We start from the raw sequence: 23,276 nt of genomic DNA on the forward strand, positions 1-23,276 counted from the left end.
AATACCAGTTCCCCTCGACCTCCATTGAACAAAGCTCGGACAGTTGTCGAGATGCAATTGGTTGTAAATAACCTGGAATACGATTGGTCCACGCTCGTTTAATTCACCTCATTCAAATTTTTCTGGTGCTGTATTCACGGAAAGCGGCGGAACGAAAATGGCTCTCTTCGTTTTATTTTTCGTGGCCATGGCGTGCGCGTGCTTCGGCGCTAAAGCTAATAAAGACGATATTCTTGTCACAAGTAAGGTGTTCTTCGACATAGAGATCGGAGGCCAGAAAGAAGGGAGAATTGTGATTGGGTTATTTGGAAAAGTGGTTCCCAAGACTGTGGATAACTTCTATGCACTTGCAACCCACGTGGTAAGATTAGATTTTGTAGAAAGACTCAAAAGATGTGAATAGTTAATAAAATGTGAAGTTTTGATTCAATTAATTTTAGGGCACACAGAATTTTACTCACCAGACGAGACCAAAAATCTAGTTTTTATTGCGTGCATGCGTTGGAAAAATGTATCTGCACCAAATTTACTTGCTATTGAACCTTTTTCGTGGCGTTAAGTGGCGATTATTCAATCAAGGATGTTGCCCTCCCCGACGACAAGTTTTTTCACATTGGTTATCTCTGTCTCTTTCTCTTTCTTTCCCTGTCTCTGGCTGAATTAGGAAGAGACACCTTGGGGACGATAGTGATGATGAGCCAATATTTGCATTATAATAATGATGTGAGCCTGGGTATGGACACAATGTTTTACTCAGCTTACTGTGTCATCAAAATGTCTACACGGCTTGTGTTTTAGTTGAAATTCAAGTTTGAGCACAACAGCTCATGTCAACATTATTCAAAAGAAACTTTTAAAATGATGCTTTAAGTAACAATGTCATGTTGCACAAATTGATATGATTGGTGGTATTGTAGCATTACAGTAATGACAGTAATGTAAAACTGTATAATAACAAGAGCAATTTTTATTTCCCATATGCAGAAAGGCTTTGGATACAAGGGTAGCATTTTCCACCGTGTCATTAAAGATTTTATGATTCAAGGTAGTTCTTTTTCAAACCAATTTTAAAAGCATGATTATTCTGTTCACTGTGTGATTACAGTAATGTACATGTATATTATCAAGTACTTATTTATACTTGATATCTCATATAGGTGGTGATTTCACAAATGGGGATGGAACTGGCGGTGGGTCTATTACCTTTTTTTCTTTAATCAATATTAATTTGTTTGAATTGGAGAAAGCCACAAGCAAAGCATAATTACTGATATATTATGTGTCCACTCTCCCATTTTTTCAGGGAATCCCCCTCATCTCCATGCAGCATGAGCTTACTTAATTGTTTGGTTTAAGCCAACTGAATTTGTACATTCTTTTTTATAAATTAAATGGGTGCTAATTAGATTATTTATGGTAATCTTATCCATTAACCTCTCTAGGATACTGTAAGACAAGTCTTGCAACATTGATTATGTGTTAAATATATGAGCAAGTGTGTTTCAGGCAAAAGCATCTATGGGGATCGTTTCAAAGATGAGAACTTTAAGTTAAACCATTATGGCCCAGGCTGGCTGAGTATGGCTAATGCTGGTAAAGATACCAATGGCTCACAGTTCTTTATCACAACTATAAAAACTTCTTGGCTGGATGGACGACATGTTGTATTTGGGAAAGTGTTGGAAGGCATGGTAAGAAATGTTTTGATGTTATAGTGTACCGTCTCCAGTTTTCCGAACTAAAAATCTATCCATGATTTTGATGTTTGATAGTAAACTGAATTTTGTGAAAAAGAGGCAACTTATTTGAGAGGTGTCATGTTTTTGTGGACAACTCACCATTTGACCTCTTCAGAGTATTGCTTGCAGCAATTTGTCATATTACCATATTACAGGGGCGATTCAACTCAAATTTCCATTTTTGAAAAAAATGAAAAATTGAGGGTTGATTTTAAGGGGTCTGTTTTCCACCCAATGGCATTTGATATTTTGAAACTAAGTTAGTTTTAAATGTTAAACTTCTTAAGTTGAAAAACTTTAATTCATATAAAGGTGGCTCAGTTTGTGAAAGAGGCAAGGTAGAGTCAGATAGAGAGAGTTTTTGAACAGGACCCAGATTTTCATCGTGAGCTCTACCAATCCTCCTTCATTTTCACTTTGAGCTCTGCGTATGGTCACACTCTGTTTCCTAACTGAATACTTGAAACAGACTGTTCATCTCACTTCCTTCCTTACACTTTTAAGGTGTCAAATATTCTATTAGCCTGGAATCTGTCTGTGCTTTGAATGCTGACATGCATTATTATATCTACTTTACCAGGATATTGTCAGAAAAATAGAGAAAACAGATACAGATACCCGTGACAGACCAGCTAAAGATGTCAAAATAGCAGACTGTGGTTCAATTCCGGTGGAAAAACCTTTTCAAGTTCAAAAAGATGACTAATTATTCATCATAGCATAAAATGTTTGACATTGTTTGTGTAGTGTAGATTTTTTTCAGCTGTCTTAGCAGTCTTTTAAAAGTCATGTAAGTGTGCAGAATGTATTGGAAATTAACAATGTATGATCATGTGAAATTTGTTGTGGAAATCTTTCCAGGTATCAGGTTATCCTAAAATTCCACAATTTTTTATCCCTCTAGTGGCTGTGGTAGATCTATTTAAATCATGTTTAGAAACTATTGTTACCACATGTATTTTCATAATTGGAGGCCCCCAAAGGTATTCGCTATTTCTTGAAAACCTGGAATAAAACTTGTCCCTAAGTGAACAGGTGTGTTTGATTCCTTATGATACTGGTTTGAAAAGTTTTGATCTATCTCAAGGTTGAAAACAAGTAGTAACCTCCCATCCTGTTTTCCTCTGATCACCTCAGATTAAATCACCCTAGATGCCTGAAGTATTTGGTTGTTTTCCCCCAAGAGTTTTCTGCTCGTCGTACTGTAGCATTAACACAAATTAAAAGAAACCAACAAAATCTCAAACCGATATGGTTTGCAAACATGTTCACCTGGCCTATTGCTGTTTGAAAATCATTAAAATTAAATGGAAGAAATTCCAAGCTCTGCACAGGTGCCTAACCCTTTAACCTTATTAAATCCTTTAGATTTCACTCATATTTGATGAATGTTGTACCGAATTCTACTTGGCTGCTTTAGTGACAAGTCTGCCTATTTTTGTTTATTGTTTTCTCTCTCTCTTTCCCCCACCTCCCCTTTGATGTCACTGTACTTCACTTTTTGTCTACATGCAGGTAGCTCAAATGCGTTGTTTATTGTTTATACCTATGCGGTATTTACTTGAAGTAACAAGGATGCTTATTTGGGCAATGGAATTGAGTGAAGTCGATGATTTTTAAGACTCCTTTCTATTCCGCTTACGTTGTCATTTGGTCAGTGCAGTCGCCTAGATATGACTGGTAATCCGGCCATATGGAATGCAGGCTTTTTGAAAGAAATCATTCTGTTCTGCTGGCTCTTCGTCACTTCACAACCACATGATTGTTTAATAGGGGTTTATTTTAACAAGGTGAGACTAGAGGGAGGTGTGCCACATTTTCCAGTTTCGTTTCCTTCTAATACTGTTATTTCGTGACACAGGAGCGGAATTTGTCCTCTGGAACATTTAGTTAAGGGATGTCACGGTTTTTGAAGGAACAAAATCACTAAACATCCATGAAACTGTCAAAATGACCAAATGAAAGTGAGTCAGACATATGCGCTTAAATGTACACTGCGTATGGTTTCGAAAAATTTCACACCGATTGCGGATTGTGCACTAAGAACAGAACATATGTGAGAACAATCTCCATTGATAAAAGACAGACAAACAAGGGTACAGAAGGTCATTGATCAGCTAACGCATACGTGGCAGTGAATTTGAGACCATTAAACGTGGACTAAATCTAATCAGCTGCACCGAAGAAAACGAGTTGTCTTTACTTGTTCCATCCACTGAACTGCAGCGATTAGTTGTCCAACGTCCCTGTTCAAGATGATCCCCATTTTCATTTTAGCCGTTTGTTTCGTACACGCGCTTTGTGCTAGCGCGGATTCCGATGCTTTGGTGACAAGTAAAGCATACCTTGATATCAGTATTGGAGACAAAGCGGTGGGAAAGATAGTGATAGGGTTATTTGGAAAAACTGTCCCTAAGACTGTAAAAAATTTTGAGGCTCTGGCTTCACATGAGGTAAGTAAAAACTATTTTGGTTCGGAAAACATGAGATATTGCATTTTTTTTTTGGAGAGAGCGTAGCCAAACAATTTCGTCTATGGGGTGATCGTTACATTCAAGTGTGAGAATATTTTGCTGCCAGTACCTCGATCTTTCCTTCCAGCATAAAATATACAGTTTTGTTTATGTCGCATGTACTCTGTATTGGAATCCTGAAATATTGAAGGTAACAAGCCGCTCATGCCGTTGTCCCTTGCCAAGCAAATTTTTTCGATTTCGACCTCGACGCACCTTAAAGTGATAGACAGAGGCCTTTGTGGCAGACATCGATGCGAGGGATCAAAGGCGAGGCCTAGCGCGTTCATTCTCTTTCATTCATTCAACCGCTGACTCGTGTATTGTTATACTTTCGCGCTTCCTAAGAAAAACAAAAAGGTCCCTTGATCGCCAGTTAACGCAGAGGAGCTTGATATCGACAAAGATCTTTGTTTGTGTACGGATGATGGGTTCTTTGTCTTACAACTCAGATTCCAAGTTGCTGTCCTCCTTGGTCTGTTGAACGTATGCAAAGTGAGAAAGTTATTACTTGAAGGAAAAATTGAATGAATTGAATGAATAAATAGGAAAATGAATGCGTATATTTCAGTAATTAGGTTTAATTCTTTTTCCCATCTGATAGTTTGGCTATGGCTACAAAGGAGCTACTTTTCATCGTGTGATAAGGAATTTTATGATACAAGGTGAGCTGAAACACCTGCAGTTTCCTCAGTCCTTATCTCTCAATATTGTTGATGAATCTTTGCTCGTCGTTAAAGTCATCTCGCAGGCGCTCTTTGGGTTGTCACGCAACGCTGCTGTACTTTGGAGGGAACAATTACTCTCTTCAAAGTCGATCACTTCTCTTTTTTTGAAGGGGTGGGTGGGTAAAGTAAATTATCACTTATAAAGGAAGCAGAGGGGGACGGGGCCTGTTTCCGTTCCTGAAAATTCACGCATCGTGAGTATATTAAACAGTTTATCACGTGTCACGAATTTAAAGAGAAAACATCAAATCTCACTTTAACTTGCCTTTATGTAAAATTCACGCGACACGTATTTACTTTGGGCTTAATCAAGCGTCACGAATAAATCCTTTGCCACTCTCAGTTGTACAAAAATGTTATTATTAATATTATTATTATTATCATCATTGTTATTGATATTATTAATATTTTAATTTCAAAACCAAAGCTAGTTTTCTAGGTTTCTAGAACCACCTTAACTTACTAGCCAGTTATAGGTGCAATCAAAACTGAAAAGGATGAATTGAATATTTCTAAACCCAATGGACTTCTAGACCTAGAGACACGGTTAAAAAAAGACCTCTATTGCTTTCCCTCTCTCCCTCATGTATCTTGTTATGATGTAACAAACCTCTTCTTTGTTCATGTCACATGACGCATGGGTGCATCAGTCACGCATCTACATGTAGCCACCTTCTCTCAATTTTGCTTACGTTAAGTGACTTACTTGGCTTACCAGTTACGGCAGTAGTCAAAACCTACAGTGACGACTTAAAATACTCAATCAAGACGTGTCATCCGAGCCGTTCCATGTGGTGGTACATTTCGGAAGATTAACACCGAGATTTCACAGTTACGCCGGCCCCATGGCGTGTTGGATTGAGTCCGTGCGAATTGTTATGGCAACTGGCCTGAGAAACAGTAACATTTCTCTCGGTGTCATTTCGTTTCCAGTATGTCTTGTCTTCATCTCGGCCGAGTGGTACTTTGTACTAATATGATTGACACGAAAATCTTTTACAGATTATTATTTACGCGCACTTTGTTTTGGATTAAAATGGTTGCCACGGTAACCCAGGTAAGCCTCTTGACTCTGAAAAATATGTTATCATGAATCCCTACCTTGTCGGTTTTTCCTGAGCGTACTTATTTGTTATTCTGTTGTGCTGTTACAGGAGGAGACTTCTCCAACAGAGACGGATCTGGATGTAAGTCAATTAACTTGAGCCTTGTAACAAACCTCAGTCGAATTCTAGAAAATTTGAAAAGTAGCACGTCATAAATATTCTAGGTAAAGTCGAAAAGGACAATGGCCTTGTACATGGATGCTTTTGAAAGCTGGTCTCTTGCAGCTGCAGTGTGTTTAAATACTTTGAACATCAGTCAAGGAAGCTATTGTCCTGGTTGCCATACGAAATTCTGAGCGAGCGTTAATTCAGGATTATACTGTCAACAAAGCTACTAATCAATCAATCAATAAAACGAGTGATTGATAGATTGATCCATCGTTCAGTCAGCCAGTCAGTTTGTAAGTCAATGTGTCAGTTAATCATCCAATAGCCTGTTTTTCTGTTTGTGTGTCCATCAGTCAGTCAGTAAGTCAGCCTGTCAGTCAATCAGTCAGCCAGTCAGCCAGTCTGTCAATCAAACTTTAATCATACAATCGGACCTCAAGAGTTGTAGGTTTTCCTCAGAGTAAACAGAGTTTGCATGTGTAGTATTTTAACTTTTGAATTTTGATGTTTTCAGCTAAGAGCATCTATGGCAAGTACTTTGATGACGAGAATTTTATCCTGAAGCATTATGGGCCGGGTTGGGTGTGTATGGCGAACGCCGGCAAAGACACCAACGGCTCACAATTTTACATCACAACTATTAGGACGTCGTGGCTGGATGGCAAGCACACGTGTTTTGGAAAAGTTCTGCAAGGAATGGTAAGTTTATCTTTATAATTTTGCTGACCGCGCGCTTTTGGTCACAAACTTGATACCAGGACAAAATACAAAGTACGCATGACAGCATACAGATGGATCAATCATATTGAGATAAGAGCGTTAAGATTCTAAGTTCAGAGGTTGACTAATAGAGAGATTTAATTCAATTTCTAAGGTTTTCGTCTTTTGAGGTTAAAGAGGTTAAACATCAGGGTTGAAGAGTAAAACTTTCGATACGAGGTCTTTAGTCAGCCTTTTATAATAATTTTTTGTGCTATCCTAGCTTATTTAGGGTTTAAGTGTCTTAAGGAAAACGAAAGGAAATGAAATGACTGAATCAATGAATGAAAGTTTGCACCCCCTTCCTCCATCAAAAAATGCTGGGATCAGCCTTCGCTGTGGCATAAGGTGGGAACGTAGGGGCATTATATTCATGTAACATCTTCCTTACTCAAGCGGGATCTTTGAACTCACCATTAGGTTTCCTTGGGATGACTGTTCCATTTGCTTGGTGATTACTCAATGTGAACACATTGATTAATTTACACAAGGTTGCGGAAATTTTTCTGAAAGGGCTTTCTTGTCTCCTGACTCGCTGTATTTTCTCCAGCATGAGATAAATATTAGTATATTTAGAAGAACGCGTTTGCACATTTCCCTGGTGTCAGATTTATCAAAAAAATTTTACATACCGATTGTTGGTAATGGATAATCCTCCGCTCTCTCCTAATAGAAAGTTGTCAAACACATTGAAGGACTTAATACTGACGAAAAAGATCATCCAGATCAGACGGTGGTCATTTCTGATTCTGGTCTCGAGGAAGGTTTCAACTGGCCTTTTAAAGTTTCCAAGACGGGTGTGTCTGTGTAGTGGGGCTGTTCAGTGTTTCATGGTTTGCATTTAGAAATTTCAGGTTTTTTTAGCCTATTTTTAAGAAAGTGGCGCATGTATCAGCTATGTAAAAGTATAGAGGTGAGAGACATTCACGTCTCGGCTCGAAAAATTAAAAGAGACACCGTAACACCATGTATTTCTGAAAGCTTAATAAAATGTTCCACAACATCCTATTACCAGGAAAACTTCACACCTTCTTTAGTTTATCTTATCTTGGTTTGTTCTTAAAAAGGATAGGACGAAAATCTTAGTGAAGAAACTATTTTCATCGGAAACAAAATGAAAAAAAAAAAAAAAGAAAAATTGAAATAAAAACTAATGAATTTATGCCCAGAATATCGGTTGAAGCTTTATCTGACCATAATGATTTTAGCTGTAACTTACAAAAATCTTTAATGGTTTAATTTTGGATTGCGAGTTTATCTTACGAGACTATAAGGATTGTGATTTACCTGTAATATCACTTTTTTAACCCTAGTTTCGTGTCTGCTGTCCTTGACTTCGATCTAGTTCTGTTGAAAAATTAGATTAGTAACAAGTAGTTTATTAAGGGTGCTTCAGAGGGAGAGACAGTAGAGACTAAGGGTACCGGGCTGGGGGAACACCTGTTTGTAGGGGTTAAAAACCGAGAGACCTGTCGTCGCTAATGCTGAGATTGCTGTCAACAAAAGATATGTCGCCTGATACTTTTCACCAGCGAACTGACTGTTAAAAATACCCCTTCATGTTACCTTGACAGAACCTGTCACACGTGTCATTAAAAATTAATACTTTTTATTCTTATCTCTGCCTCTTTGTCGTTTGCTTCTTAAAAGGCGAGAGCATTCGATTTTGTAGTTAGTTTTCAACCATGATTTTGCGAGGGCTATTGATATATGTGCTTTTCAATGCTGTAAAAGCCGAGTCTGAGACGACGGTAACTCGCAAAGTGTTTTTCGATGTTTCCGAGGGAGGACAACCTATAGGAAGAATTGTACTTGGTTTATTTGGGAACACAGCTCCTAAAACCGTCACCAATTTTGTATCTCTCGCTGGAAATGAGGTTTGTTCAAAAACGATATTTTTAAAATATTTTATTATGAAGTTACTTCCGACAGTAGTTAACATTCGTGCAGGGTTGGATATATTTTCTTTCCATCGTCAGTTGCATGGAAATATTATCGTCGACTAAAGCGATCAGGCACGGAACCCTTGCAGTGAATGACAGCAACATGATCATGTAATACCTTTATATTTGATAACTGAATATCATAATGCAAGCCAAGTAGAGTTTTAATTCAATAACATAAAGCTTAAAAAATTGTTTTTCCCTAGGGTAACATAACTCTCTAAACAATCTTTATTCTGTGTTTTGAAATAAGTTGTTGACGTTATGTGATGTTTATGAAATAAGTAAGACACTATGAGCGCTTTGATATTGTCAAAAACCTCTCTCTTTTTGCATTGATAAACCCATATTTAGTTTATAAAGCAATAGACTGCATTTTATATCGGTTTAACGGTGTAGTGACCCACGCGAGATGTTGGGAGAATACGAGATTCGACTAGTGATTTACAAACTTTTCGTTTTAGCGTTTAAGCGTCAAAGCGTTTAATTACTTGGTTGCATACAAAATATCTTTTCGCGACGTTAATCAATGGTATGTTTTGTCGTACGCTTTCAGGCGATTTTGTTTCGTTGTACTAGAGCCAAACTAATTGGCTTAAACAATCAGAACTAATGTAAATTTACGACCCTGAAACACTTGCTGGTTCACAAATCAGACTTGTTTCCACGGAAGACTATTTCAGAACACACAAACTCAAATGTCTCGTGCACATGGACCATAGAAACGCACATTACTGTCAGTCAACACCTAGCAACTTATGTAACGCGATTTACAGTACAATAAACGAACAAAACACAAAACTGGAAGCGGGAGGCACAACAAATGTCAACATCAAAAGGAGGTATCAAGGGTTCAAAATGAATTAAGCAACTTCAGGCGCAAGAAAACGCCGATGTTTAGGTATTATGGGCTGTTGTGGAGCGAGTTATGTCAACCAATCGAAGAGAGCAGTGAAGAAAAGGGTTACTTCCGGTACTCAATTCCAAACTGCTTTGGTATTCAAGAATTAACTTTACTATATAAACTTTCAACTTTATTTTCAGTATGGTTATGGCTACAAGGGCAGTACTTTCCACCGAGTGATTAAAAACTTTATGATCCAAGGTTTGTCAACACATTTGCAATCAGAAAAGTGTCGAGATTCGGCAACAATGTTTATTTCTTCTATAATTGATGGCAGAATATCTGTCTTGATGAATAACTTTTTAAAGTTAAGTTGTAAAGTCCTCGATAATTGAGAATTAAGAGAGAAATGTTTAACCAAAATTCGAAGCACCTTTTTTTTCTTTTTTAATTTGAAATTAGTGGGAGAATGCGTTCAAAAATTGAAGATGGTTACATTTTACGGTAAACAAACCACAACTGGGACAATTGACTCAAACACTTACATGGTAAACTATCAGACTCGATCCCAGTCCTTCTAGAGAGGTTTTGAAGAGAGCTCATAGCATCAAGAGATGGATACATTTTTTGAGTTTATTCAAACCTTTAAGCGCACCCTGCAATTATCACCAGAATATTCCTCTCTAGTGTTAAATTGCCTTTAAACAACACATACTGTTTTGTGATTAGCGGTCGTTGGTGACCTCTGTCACAAGAGTATCGTTTAGTTGAATGAAAACTTCTGTCGATACACGTGGGAAAGTGTTTTCGGACTTGTGCTAACATAAGAGAGAGCATGCGTTAAATTCCTTGTGACATGAACAAAGAAGAGAGTGATCTTTTACGGTGTCCTTTTCACAGAATTGAAGACGTCTGATCTAAAATCTTCACCTCCATAAGCTATTAAAAAAAGGATCAACGAAGAGATCATCAATAAATCTCTGTCATGCTTTTCCCTTAAAGTAACACTTTGTCAAATTGTCGCTTGAAATCCGCATCAAAAAACTATCCAGAAACATCTGATAGATGTTCAATTAATGACGACATCCGAGAGTCCCCATAATTGTTTTGCTTCTTTTTTCTACCAGGGGGAGATTTCACTAAGGGCGATGGCACAGGAGGTAGGTAAAAATTCTTACTCGCTGATGATCCGTTCCTTGCTGATGAACGGATTGTTTGACTTATCAACATATGTATACTGACCTGAAATTCGTAATCTACGCCAGTGGGTCGTTTTCAGTTCACGTAATACGAACACATATAGGATTCTCCACTCTGAGTTGAAAGCCCTCACCCTCGATTCTCCTTCTCCCGATTTTTTTTCATGCTTGAGATAAAATACTGTCTCTAACCCATTCAAAATGTGAAAATGATGAAAATGGACCAAAGACGAAGCGTTATGGCATATGACTTAGTAGGTCTTATCCCCCCTCTCTGAGACAGCTGGATAAATAAATGAGGTCTCTGGAATACCAATAACTGGCAATTTAAAACTCGAGAAACCCCTCTCCTTTTCAAGTAAATCTTGCAAGAGGAGGGTAACCGTTTCGGACAGACATTGCGGCGTATAGATTCCTCCCGGCAAAAGGCGGAGGGAGAGAGTGAAGATACAAATAGACACTAAGTTATTTTCTATCTGAAGGAAACCGAGTCAGTAAAAACTCAGCACGGTAATAATTCATGTTTTCCGTCATCCAGGATATAGTATCTACGGAGACAACTTTAATGACGAGAACTTTGTTCTAAAGCATTATGGTCCCGGCTGGCTATGTATGGCGAACGCTGGCAAAGATACAAATGGATCATCACAATTTTACATCACCACTATCCAGACACCCTGGTTAGATGGCAGTCATACTTGCTTCGGAAAGGTCTTGGAAGGAATGGTAATCATAATTTCATGTTTCCTCTTGTTATCAAATGTCAAGTTCCCCTCAACTCATTTAGTGCTCCAATGAACCTTATTATTTTGCGTCAGAAGGCATTTCCTTTTGTTAATTTCAAAAATTTCTTGGTCCTTTTTTTTTTTGCAGGATGTAGTAAAGAAAATCGAAGGCGTTCAAACGGGCCAAAACGATAGGCCAGTTCAGAAAGTAGAGATTACACAGAGTGGCGTGATTGATGTACCGACGCCATTTAAAGTCGCTAAGGAAGGAGTTAATGTTTAAAAACTTTTTTTATTGGTAATTGTGAATTGATTGATGTTGTTACAAAATTAAAGGACGATCCGTTTTCTTTATAGCCTGACTGCATTTCCTCTATTCGTCCATAGTTTATGGAAGAGTTTTTTTTTCATCCCACGTTAATTCCAGTAAGTGCTATGTCGTAAATCTGTAAAGGGAATCTCGTTATAGAAAATGACTGGTCAGGTTCTCTTGGACAGACAGAATCGCTAAAAAAATGCTACTGAACATAATTTGTTATGAAAATTTATTTCACCCAAAAGGATGATTTAAAAATGATTTCCGGAAAATACGGTAAAATTAAAAAAAGTCACATGAAAGTATTCTTAATCACCTTCAAATTGAAAAAGGACTGAACTTAGAAGTAATGGATCTAAGCCTTTGAGTTAATTTCACAAAAATCATTCTCATGTAAAAAAAAGGCGCTAACTGAGAAATAAGCCCAACGAGTGTTGAGGAGTGCTCTTAAAGTAAGATGTCATCCTGTGATAGCCACATGATCTCTTCTCCTTGTTTCAACATGACTGACTTGGGGTACTGAAATCCGCTGACCACAAGTTTTTGCAAGAAAATATCACCTGACGTCGACAACATTTCAAACTTCATTGCTTCTTTGTCTATGACAGAGCATTGCAAAGTGCCTATGGCAAAGGGAGTGTAAAACGGAATTTTGTAAGGGCAAAGGAATTTAGGACTAAATGTTAGTGTAGCATTTGGCGCTGAGAAGTACTGGCCCGAGATCGCAAAAGGGATGTGCCACAGTACCATGTGGAAAGTGTAGTGCGAGGTGCACCATGGGAGACCATCAAGACCGTACCCAGACCCTGAATAGAGACCGTGAAAATCCCATTGGTCGTTTAGCTCGGAACGAACGTGGTCTATAGCTTTCTGTGCTTGAAGTGAGGCATCCTGAGGGTCAACACCTGGATTTTAACCAAAACAAATTTGATTTACATAGAGGAAACAACACCAAGTATTTAGTTACATTTTTGTTAGAACTCTGTCACTTTGATAAGTGATAATCATTAGTGTCATAACACCTGTCCCCTGTTTTAGGTAAGAAAGTGATCAAAACTGAAACAGTGATAATAATTTATATGTTTTTCTCAAAAATGGACACATCGGAACCTCCCTGATTATGGCTATGGAAGAGGTCATAGGTAATACAATCTGGTCAGATCTCTTAGGCACAGATATTTCGAAACTTCGAGATTTTGTTTGTGGATTTCATGTAAAAACACACACACATACCTTGGTAATCGGATAACATTTCAGAGATAAAGCGCAGAAGTTAAATTTAGCAACAGATCAGTCCGCTTGGCAGGCGTGCACTCCCCTATTTATTTTCACTGATTAGTTTCTGGTTAAGACGTCGATTCTTAACCCAAAACAACCACATCCCCCGTAAATACAGACAATAGCCATCTGGCGCGAAAATGTGCACGGTTATTTGTCGGCGTACATTAATCTGTTCCAAGATGTGAACAGTTTTTCCGAAAATGAAGCTCGAGGAAAACTGTGAGAGTCGATATATCTCACAGGAACAATAATATCCTTTACACGAGCATATTTTCGCACCACATAGAGACTATTGTGTTTATTATATTTCAAATAGTTTTGAAACGAGCAGGAAAGTGCTGACAAACCGCTTATTGTTTGCTGCGTGAGATACTCACTTTTCAGTGTTTCTGCTACGACTTAAGGAACAATCAGACATGTCCCTTTTTCCGTGACAACCGCCACACGCTCTCATATCTTGAATTACACTTTAACGAAGATTTTTCTTAATGGAAGCAAGGTTTGGGAAATGAGAAATGTCATTTGGGAATATTACCGGATATTGAACCCTATCCTTACCAAGGTGAATCTGCAGAGTGGTCCAGTCAGGACTGCCGCCAATCCAAATTGACTCGCGTATAGCTACATGTTTGTTTAAGTCACTCGGTGAGATGTCTTGCGGACACGAGCCCACGCTCTTGTTAGTGGGGTGGCCAGTAAACATCACTCGCAGACCATATGGAGTGTCGTTAATTTCAAGTTCCTTGTTCAAATGCAATTTTAGCCTAAACAAAGTTTAACAAAGTTAAGCATTTCCAACCAAGCAGTAGGCTGAATATTGTAAAACGAAACATTCACCACAAAATTCCCGGCTACGCTACCCTTTACCCGCCCTCAAAGGTTCGAATCAGATCAAAGCCACTTGCAAATTGTTATCGCGGGAAAACTCGACTGAGGGGGTGTACGTAATATCAAGAAAAGTATCTTCAAAAGCAAAGGTTATGGAAACAAAGCCTGGTATGAATATTTTCGGAACCAAAGTTTATATTCTGTAGATGAAAACAGATTAGCCAGAATCTTACGTCTTGTAAAACTTTTAAACTTGACATGTGACCAAAATTTATCCCTCGTTTATTAACGCTTTTCTCACTGTACGCTGAGTTGGATGCAAGACGATAGCTCAAAACAGAGTTACTCAGATTTTATGAGACAAAAACATTTCAACGCACAATTAAAGAAACCTCTCTGAAGGAAAAAGACTATTCCTCAATGTATACTTAGCTGCGGTTCCAATTTTATATCTGGGTATGGTTGTGCAGGATAAACTATGTGTTAAATTACAACACAACACATACCTAACAAGTTCCACAACCTACCTTCTTGGATCATCCAAGTGTCCAAGACCTAAAGTGTAGGCCCAAACTTGCGCGTATAGTGAATCACTCATCAGCCATGAAGGCGATCCAAGCTCTTTGTCCCACCAAGCATGATAGTAACCATCTTCTTCACTCCAAAGTTCTTCCGAGATAACATATTTTGCAAACTCCATGGCAATCGTAGCTTCCTTCAATACGTTCGAGTCTTGCATGATTCTACCTAATTCCTGTGCTGCCCGCAGCGAAAGCACATACATAAAACTGTTGAACACATTGTGATCGTAAAGGTTTAGAGCCTGTATATCGTATGTGCACTGCTGTTTATAGGGTAACCCAGTACCGTTTGTGCCTTTGTAAATCAGCCAATCAAGTGCATTTACGACGTGCGGCCATAAATCCCCTAAGAATTGACTATCGTTGGTCCATAAGTAGATGTGGTATGTTTCTATGATGAATACTGTTGTCACGTCCCCCATTATCCGCTGGTTTGGAGGCCCGCTAAGAAGAGAAAAACTAAATTCAAGTTCGGGCAAAAGGCCACAAAACGCTTCACTTGAAATACTTCTATCGCTTTGTGACAGTGCGTTAATGTTAACAGTGCTAAAGGAAGAAGACGTCGGATTTTCCCTTCCTTGATATTCCTGTGTTGTCTACCTTTAAAGATTAACTTTATAACTATAGGAACATCAACACACTGCAAACTACAAATCGCAGAATACCTGAGCCTTGTTCGCAGAAAGTCGCTGTCAGAGTCGCAGCGTGTGCTAGCTAGCAACTTCGGAACATTTGATAAACTGTGATGCTGAAGAATCAGCCACACCGTGCTCATACTTACCTGTCCATTTTTCTGGTTGGCGAATAACAACCCATAACTAGTGTTTCCACAATATGACCGTCCTCACTTTGGTACTTCGCCCATGCTCGCATCACTTTTTTGACCAAGTCGGGATAAAAAAGAACGTAAGGTATTTCTCGTTGAAAGTCATTATGGACGGAATCAATATCAATGCAGTCTAGAGCCTCAAATTGACGCCATCTTCCATCATGGAGATACAGCCCCGAGCGCCAGAAACTCAAACCATTCACAAGAACATCTTGTAACCACTCGGGCAGGGTCTGGACCGATTCATTGGTGGTGTCAATCATCATTGACGAGTGCCAGTAAGAAATGGACTGCAGAGTCGAAGCTAGGTCACTTGAAACAAGTAAAGCTGCTTCCTCGCTGGATTTGAAGATGTTACTGTAGTAATTACCAACGATTTCCACTGAAAAAAAAAGGGTGAATTAAAAAATGATAGCATAATTCGGTAAAACACATTTTAGAATCACTGCACACCTGTGAAATCTCTGTTCGGATAATACCATCCTAAGACCATCGTCAGTGTCTCTTCGTCACCAGGCCCCACAGTAACATTAATAGCCGTGGCTCCATGAAATCCACCACCAAATGATTTAGCTGTTGATTGCAGATAACCATGTGTACTAAACTGTTTCCAGATTTGACCAAAACTATCACTGACCATGAATGAAGGGCTATGCGATTTCTCAGTCACAATGGTTGTATTTCCACTCTGAGGGTAGTTACCAGGCCTATTGAGTGTCAGCATTGAGTCATGAGCTTTCCACGTGTTCTTTTGACCAGAAGTAAAGCCCGGCTTCCAGTAGTGAGGGAAAGTTTTATTAAAGAGTAAACATGTTTTGTTCTTTGTTTCTGTTTGCCATGAGAAGCATTTAGGATCACTGGCACAAGCCTTAGAGCAAATAGTGGAATTAACTGTCGACATTTGTATACATTTGTATGATTCCCCTTGTCTAGCTGTGTCTGTTTGAATTCCTAACGGTAGGTTAAACATTAATGAAACATTGACAGTTTTCTCTGTTGGGTTATTGATGCGAAATGTAAACGCCACGGCGGGGGTGGCTGACGTCTTGGAATCACGTGGTTTTAAAGCCGAATAGGCAAAAAGGTCCAGACCAACGTCCCCAAACTGTTCATCTCTTACGGTGAGCTTGGAGACTGGGAATGAGCCAGAATAACCCATGGAAGTAACACCTGTCGGAGTAGAGACAAAATGAAGTCAGAGGAGGACGAGCCTGATCTGACAAAGAGCAATGGGGGAAACCACGGTGACGGAATTGCACTCATTTTTATGCATTTTGATTAGGTGTCTTAAATCAGTTTTGTCCAAACGGCCAATCAAAAAAAAAAGAAAATATCAAACAGCCGATGAGAATTTCAACTTGAATTGATAAAAGTGAACTGCTTTGAGCGCGGGAAAGCACAAGAGACTAAGCCACTATTCGTTTTAGTTTTGCAATCTAGTACTAATCTCAGGGCCGAGCAGAGCAAACACGAACACAACTTGTATTATTTTTGACAATTACTTGCTACCAAGCAACACTGACTTTATAATTTATTGTTTTCGAATGACGGTAGCTTACAGATGCTGGATTAACCCTTTAAACCCTAAGAGTGACGAACATCAAATTTCTCCATACAATATCACACCTAAATTACACGTTAAGGTCATGAGAATAAAGAGAATGATCAACAACGAAAGATGCTTTTGATTGATAAGCAAATTCTCCTTGTCGTGTTCATGTCAACGCATCGTAGGCAGACATTCAGTTACCTGGATAGCCCTTGGGAGGGTGAGTACGCAACAGTGCTGCTTTACTTGAGGTACCTGTCTGCACGCGGACACCAAAAACGGCTAGATCCACGGCCTCCTGACTCAGTTTCGCTGAACCTGCAGGAGTCTGGTTCTCGATCGTCCACTCGTGGATTGAACCATCTGCTCGGAGCTCAAATGATCCCGTTCCTTGAAGCGTAAAAATCAAGTATGGTGATAGATATTACACTGACGGTTTGCACAGGCATAACAACGCACGACCGAATTGATTTCACGTTCACGTGCCAAACGAGACGGACTGTGAGGCAAAGACTATGGGGCCTGATGATGTCAAACGACTTTGAAGGGTTTTTTTTCTCAAGTTTCGTATGATATAACTTCAAGGTCTGACTTACCCAGGCCTCCTAGTGGAACAGCACTACGCATACCCATTGGAGGTGACCGCTGTATTTTTGGATCGCCAGGGTTTTGAAACAAGTAGCTTCTTAGTCCCAGTGTATCCCAGCCAAATCGAATAGTAGAAACGTTTTCTGGTTCAGTATATAACACACAGAACTGCTGCAAGCCAAAACTCTGATTGGCGTAAACAAACGAAGGACCATTGCGGAACTGAAGGGCGTTGAGATATGGGACAAGATCATCTGTCTTTCCTGTAAAAAAAATATAAGAACAGCGCTGTGCTGCTAAGAAGTCCCGGTTCAATTTGCGCATGGTTGTCAATATGCTTACGGGTGGTATTCCATAACGTTTTTGAAAACATCCTTTAGATGCTGCGTACCCAGTAACAAGGGACACTCGAGATGCGTGACACGGCGCGATGCACGCAGCAATCAGGGCCGCCGATCCTTAAGGCCAGCACCTCTTTTCGGCTGAGCTGCGCGCTTTGAGTATGACGAGAAACAATTCTCCTGTCCATTTTCCCATTTTGTTTGTTTAACTAGGAACCGGTACAAGCTACTGGTCTCTGAGGCTTACTAAGAGGATTTCAGTTTTGAGTCAGAGATATAGGATGTTAGTCGAGGGCCACATCAACCTTTTAAATTTGATAATCACTGAAAATGATTATCGAAAAATAGAACGCTAAGATCTCCAGATGGAAAAAGGAAAAGAGTTTTGCATTCAAATCCAGGTGTCAAGAAATAATTATTAAGATTTTCGCCTTAAAAAATTTTAAATGGCTGGGACCGAAAGAAAAAATTGCACCACCCACCCCCTACCCTCACACTCGACAATCCAACGCTTTGCCTCGCCGTAATCCTGCGGTGATAGCGTCATTTTGCAGCGTAATAGTTAAGCCTCTAGATACCCCTTCAACTGGACTAGCCCAAAACTCTTCTCTCCTGCAAACTGAAATTTGTTGGTGAGTGGTAGAATGAGGAAGAATGCAGTTATCACGGTAACACTGTTCTCGAGATCCCGATGGTCGGGCTACAGTGTGTTTGATAACGGACACGAAGCTTCAGAGGTCACGGAAAGGCGCCTCTTGTCCATTTCGGTTACCGAGGTTTCATTTTCAATATGAATCATAAATAACCAATTGCTGCCAAGCAAGCCACTAAGGTTACATAATATAATAAAAGCCTGAAATTTGCTGGGACTCATCAAACTATGCATCGAGTTGCGTCACAATTCGAATCGTGAACTATGCACTGAAAGCGTTCTAAGTAGTGCAATCGAAAACGTTATAACCAGAGCAAACACCAGCAGTATGTTTATCCAGGGTTTTTGAGACCGGTGGTGGATCGTTGGGACCGGTTGTTTACATTCGCAGATTTTCGATATCTTTTCCTATTGCTTGCTTCCATTATTTTCATGAAAGTAACAAGAGGAAAAGCTCGGTCATCCTGTTCAGTTTCATCGCTGTAAAGTTATGAGTATTTTTTCGTTTTCGATGAATGTCCGTCTTCGCAGTCTATGGTAATGAGCGTCTACGTTTGCTCAAATTAAACTCGCGGTGCTTCACTCGAGATTTATATTATTATCAACGTCGGCCGTTAAGACCTAAACTTCCAAAAGCGATCAAAGGGAACTTTGTTTGCCTATACATGAAAGGATGGTTTGTGGATCATAATTTAGGATTTTTGAGTAGCTAGCAGGTGAGATTGTGAAAATACCTGCAGTATTTACCAAGCATGATAGTCACGGAATGACCACGAATAAATACAAGCGATTTAAATGATTTGTTCTGCCTTTGTATGTTGTGGCGTGTGCATCGAAAGCAAAACAACATTCACATGTGTTCTAGAGAATGAAGATAATCTCCTATTTCATACTGACAAGGAAGAGTGATAATGTAAAATAGTACCTGCAAAAATCGTCCCGACCTGGCAAAGAAGGAGAGCGAAGAGCACCGACATCTTTGAAAATAGTCTGGAAACAGCATGTGACCCACAGTGTCACCTGAGCGGAAGTGATTTGATTAATATGCAATGGGAGGTCAGATTGCAGTCAAGTAAATCGAAACACGTACGTTTCACTGGATCAAAATTATAATTCTAATTCAGTATGCAAAATACCACAACTTTCGTGTGATATAGGTCAAGAAAACTGGCTCTGTTACTAAGATCTTGCGTGACTTAACTTTTTCTCCTGTTAATTCGGAAACTATTAAGGGTCTGTTTACATGAAGGTGGGGGACCCCAGGTAGGTGACGTAACCCGCCTAGCCATGGTCGAAAAATAAAACGGGTTTACATTCAGTCTTACAACCCCGAAGTGATGAGGTTAGGTTTCTTGAGGTTGTTGTTGTGCTTGAAATTAGGGACTCTGAGCATAGGCGTTCCAAGCTCACGTCTCGAGAAAGACGAAAGATAAATTTCTCGGACGCGTATGTATTTAGTCATGAAAGCATCACGTGTTGTGTTATGCGGTGTTAGGTTACGCGAGGAACCGTTGACTCAATAATACGTTATCAGGAAGAGTTCGAAATATGGTCGATTTACAACGCTAAATATTCCAAAATGTGAACATTTTACACTCTTTGTGTCCGTTGCGGTCTCTGACGATTTCTGTCATGAGATGGCTGGGAAATGTACAAAGTTTTAAAACAAACGTGTTTCGCTTTAGAGCTTTTTGCCATGAAAGCGACCCCGGCTAGGCGGGTTACCCCACCTTGAGACGTTTACATGGCAAATTGTCACCCCGACTGACAGGGTTACCCCACCTGGTAGACCGGGCAACCCGCCTAAGCGGGTCACCCCACCTATCATGTAAACGTGATCAAGGTTAAAATAAGAAATTATATGGACAGGCGGGTTACCTCGCTTATAGGGGTCCCCCACCTCCATGTAAGCAGGCCCTAAGATGAAAGAAGGCAAGATTGGTTACAGATATCTCGGCACACGGTCTGGAAAACTGCGCGGTCATCGAGAGAAGGTTAAAATTAAAAGATCGCGCCTTGTTCATATTAGACTACGAGGAGTTCCTCCTTTTCGGCGATGTCCGTCGGGCGAGTGGAAAAAAAATGACCGGAAGAAATTAATCCAAAGGCAAATAAGCTGAAATTTCAGCTCAGTGATTGAGCAGAATTATTACTTTCTTTACTATGGGCCAAGAGGAAGAATTTGAGCGGTGCCCAAGGCATATGAAATTACCCGTTACACAACACCGTCCTAGCATGAATATCAAGAACGAAAATAAAATAAACCTTAATTCTTTCGTTTGAACTTTAGCTCTCGCACCAGCTCTTCGTCGATCGTCCACTCCGCGCTCGTCATGTGGAAAAGAGACATCACTGCAATTCTTGCCTCTTATTAGTTTACTTCAAGCAGATGTCTCGTTTTTGTTTTATTTTATTTTAGTTCGCTTCTAGGGATGCCGGCTCGTCAGTTATTCTCGTTGAAAATCGTTGTTTGTCTTGTTCATACCTTTAGCCTTGTTTTTTTGAGGACAATCCATAACTCGAAAAATATTTTCAACCAAACTAAATCGGTAGCTTGACCCTTTAACTCCCAGAAGTGATCAACATGTAAATTCTCCTAACAACATCCATACATTATCCAACAAACAGGTGATGATAATACTTAAACTTATCTGGTAGAAGTTAGTCGTCTTGATCTAACATCAAATTCTCCTGACTAATTTACAAGTAAATGTCTAGCCACTAGAAGAGTGAATTTGCAATCAAATCTTGGGGGTTAAAGGGTTAATAATAACCTGAACTTCATTATTCTTATCTAGGCTGTAACAGCTTCTGAACAACACTTAAAAACACAGAAAATCTGAAAGCGCACATTTTTTATGAAATTTTTTTCCAGCAAGACTGATCCAAGGAGGCTAAAATTTTGAAGCCCAAATATTCTGATTTTAAGTTACAGGCCAGTTTTAAACGCACTTCAGACGCAGTTTAATGAGGTTAAATACAAATAACGTGTTAAAAAAGTTGTTCTTTTCTTTTTCTTTAACAGTTCGGTCTCGGCTCTGCATTTTTCCATGGTCCTACACGGAAAAACAATCATCCAGCGATAACTGATAAAAATCAAAGCCGCGAGACTTCTCGCCTTCAATTCTCCACAAGTTTATTTTTTTGTGTGTTAAATTCTGCCCTAGCGGATTACCAACTCAATAGCTCAAGTGCTGCAGAGTTATAGAGTGGAGAAGCTTTTTTTTTTCTCTGAGTATGAAAGAGCGCCTTCCCTGTTATAAAATGAAAAAAGGGGGAGGTTTTGAACTTATGACTTCATACAACACTTTTTTTTGCAAAGCATCACCACCATTTTCCCTCTCCCCATTCTCAAGGATAAGCAGTAAGGGTTGGATTCGACTCATTCTTCATCCGGGTCATTATCATTTGTATGAACCTCGTTGGGCTCACTTGAAAACAGCATATAACACAAGTTTGATAGGACAGTGATAACGGTGAACATAAATGAGCAAATGTGAATCAAAACCACCATTTCTTCAGATTTCTTTCGCTCCATTGAAGAACGGTTTGCACTAGGGACAAATGAACAACAAACAGTGAATGAAAAGCACGTTACACTAGAGGCTTGAGAGACAGGAATTCCTGCACGAGTTGCTACAACGAATATTATTTTTCCCTGCAAAGACGTTACTCTAGTTTTTCACTAAGTGCTATTTTTAATCTGTTAAAAAAGAAATATGGAAACAAAGAAACGTAGATTAACGTATCCTCCCCCCCGTCCCCTACCAAAAAGGGATAGGTTAACATTTATACATGTTTAAGATGATATACAACTTCACTTTTATTGAAGCCTGGTTATTACAAGTGAAAGAAAATGATATTCAGTTAATGACGCAGGCATACGTGGAGGAAAAGAACTCCGATTCCTACTAATAGAGGTCATATTACGACCTTCTCGACTCGTAGCGGGCTACGGTTTTGATGGTGACAAATTATACCTCCTGCATTCTGCTAGGATAGGAATGTTGAATGTGATGCTTTTGCGCAATGATGATGTAAATGAAGATGTTAAATTTTAAGCCTGGTTGTTCAAGTGAAGGAAGATGTTATACGACACTCGCAAACTCTCAGAATAGGAAAAATGTTCGTGAAAATCCGTGCTTGTGTATTCATGCTGGTTCGCGAATGAGATCATTTCAGTTTTCACACACAGAGATTTTCCTTTCCAAGATACTCTTTTTAATGTCAGCGGAGAAATGCAGTTCGAAACTTTCGAATTGCATTTCTCCCTTGACAGTCAATTTTAAACAGCAGTAATAATCAATGGTTAAACTGTGTTTCCTGATAGGGTTTAACAAAACTGAATATTAAAATAGTTACCTCAGGAGCGATCGGTACTAGTGTGGCCGTGATACTTATGCGTTTAAATATCCTTCCTCGTGGCGAAAGCCTGGAACTAAAAGATGCCAACTTGAAAATTTTGAAAATAACCATGAGAAATTTTAATGAAAGTTTCTCTTTAAACGGCATTAATACAATTGATCTGTAAATTACCTGATTCAGAGTTGATTATGATGAAACGAGACTTTTTTAATGCATTGTAGATCACTATATCGAGCAAAAGGCGTAAAGCACGGAAACTAAATTCATTAGTATGCAAAATCC

At 39.2% G+C, this 23,276-nt stretch overlaps 4 protein-coding genes and 1 long non-coding RNA gene across 5 annotated transcripts; 3 read left to right on the plus strand and 2 right to left on the minus strand.

Annotated features, from left to right (window-relative positions):
- Window positions 1-123: 123 nt before the first annotated feature.
- Window positions 124-2,771, plus strand: LOC113672923 (peptidyl-prolyl cis-trans isomerase B). Its single transcript, XM_027189268.2, has 5 exons — window positions 124-361; window positions 985-1,045; window positions 1,158-1,190; window positions 1,507-1,691; window positions 2,320-2,771. Exons 1-5 carry the CDS (start codon window positions 158-160, stop codon window positions 2,443-2,445), a joined length of 609 nt encoding a protein of 202 aa, XP_027045069.2. The 5' UTR covers window positions 124-157; the 3' UTR covers window positions 2,446-2,771.
- A 1,063-nt stretch (window positions 2,772-3,834) lies between these two features.
- LOC113672922 (peptidyl-prolyl cis-trans isomerase B) lies at window positions 3,835-7,973 on the plus strand. Its single transcript, XM_027189265.2, has 5 exons — window positions 3,835-4,192; window positions 4,857-4,917; window positions 6,135-6,167; window positions 6,709-6,893; window positions 7,627-7,973. Exons 1-5 carry the CDS (start codon window positions 3,995-3,997, stop codon window positions 7,762-7,764), a joined length of 615 nt encoding a protein of 204 aa, XP_027045066.2. The 5' UTR covers window positions 3,835-3,994; the 3' UTR covers window positions 7,765-7,973.
- A 579-nt stretch (window positions 7,974-8,552) lies between these two features.
- On the plus strand, window positions 8,553-12,020 carry LOC149046856 (peptidyl-prolyl cis-trans isomerase 6-like). The gene is made up of 5 exons (XM_027189267.2): window positions 8,553-8,830; window positions 9,941-10,001; window positions 10,868-10,900; window positions 11,478-11,665; window positions 11,813-12,020. The coding sequence occupies exons 1-5, from the start codon at window positions 8,639-8,641 to the stop codon at window positions 11,945-11,947; spliced, it is 609 nt and encodes a 202-aa protein (XP_027045068.2). The 5' UTR covers window positions 8,553-8,638; the 3' UTR covers window positions 11,948-12,020.
- On the minus strand, window positions 11,937-20,060 carry LOC113672919 (uncharacterized). The gene is made up of 8 exons (XM_027189263.2): window positions 19,555-20,060; window positions 17,645-17,899; window positions 17,250-17,438; window positions 15,953-16,669; window positions 15,452-15,881; window positions 14,617-15,114; window positions 13,820-14,025; window positions 11,937-12,885 (listed from the first exon to the last, which is right to left on the minus strand). The coding sequence occupies exons 1-8, from the start codon at window positions 19,604-19,606 to the stop codon at window positions 12,428-12,430; spliced, it is 2,805 nt and encodes a 934-aa protein (XP_027045064.2). The 5' UTR covers window positions 19,607-20,060; the 3' UTR covers window positions 11,937-12,427.
- Window positions 20,061-22,060: 2,000 nt separating this feature from the next.
- Window positions 22,061-23,269, minus strand: LOC149046857 (uncharacterized). Its single transcript, XR_016186122.1, has 3 exons — window positions 23,166-23,269; window positions 22,992-23,067; window positions 22,061-22,183 (listed from the first exon to the last, which is right to left on the minus strand). It is a non-coding gene; the product is annotated as an uncharacterized LOC149046857 (long non-coding RNA).
- Between the last annotated feature and the right edge of the window lie 7 nt (window positions 23,270-23,276).

This window comes from Pocillopora damicornis, chromosome 4 (genome assembly GCF_964200805.1).
Source record: "Pocillopora damicornis chromosome 4, jaPocDami1.2, whole genome shotgun sequence".
Lineage (NCBI taxonomy): Eukaryota > Metazoa > Cnidaria > Anthozoa > Scleractinia > Pocilloporidae > Pocillopora > Pocillopora damicornis.

Excerpts from the sequence above, each read along its gene's own strand:
- LOC113672923 (XM_027189268.2), top strand. The coding sequence starts at position 158 with ATGGCTCTCTTCGTTTTATTTTTCGTGGCCATGGCGTGCGCGTGCTTC. Across the intron at positions 362-984 it reads ATGCACTTGCAACCCACGTG|AAAGGCTTTGGATACAAGGG; the intron begins GTAAGATTAGAT and ends TCCCATATGCAG. Across the intron at positions 1,191-1,506 it reads AAATGGGGATGGAACTGGCG|GCAAAAGCATCTATGGGGAT; the intron begins GTGGGTCTATTA and ends AGTGTGTTTCAG.
- LOC113672922 (XM_027189265.2), top strand. The coding sequence starts at position 3,995 with ATGATCCCCATTTTCATTTTAGCCGTTTGTTTCGTACACGCGCTTTGT. Across the intron at positions 4,193-4,856 it reads AGGCTCTGGCTTCACATGAG|TTTGGCTATGGCTACAAAGG; the intron begins GTAAGTAAAAAC and ends CCCATCTGATAG. Across the intron at positions 6,168-6,708 it reads CAACAGAGACGGATCTGGAT|CTAAGAGCATCTATGGCAAG; the intron begins GTAAGTCAATTA and ends TGATGTTTTCAG.
- LOC113672919 (XM_027189263.2), bottom strand. The coding sequence starts at position 19,606 with ATGTCGGTGCTCTTCGCTCTCCTTCTTTGCCAGGTCGGGACGATTTTT. Across the intron at positions 16,670-17,249 it reads CCCTCCCAAGGGCTATCCAG|GTGTTACTTCCATGGGTTAT; the intron begins GTAACTGAATGT and ends CTACTCCGACAG. Across the intron at positions 14,026-14,616 it reads CACTTGGATGATCCAAGAAG|GCTAAAATTGCATTTGAACA; the intron begins GTAGGTTGTGGA and ends AACTTTGTTTAG.
- LOC149046856 (XM_027189267.2), top strand. The coding sequence starts at position 8,639 with ATGATTTTGCGAGGGCTATTGATATATGTGCTTTTCAATGCTGTAAAA. Across the intron at positions 10,002-10,867 it reads TAAAAACTTTATGATCCAAG|GGGGAGATTTCACTAAGGGC; the intron begins GTTTGTCAACAC and ends TTTTTCTACCAG. Across the intron at positions 11,666-11,812 it reads GAAAGGTCTTGGAAGGAATG|GATGTAGTAAAGAAAATCGA; the intron begins GTAATCATAATT and ends TTTTTTTTGCAG.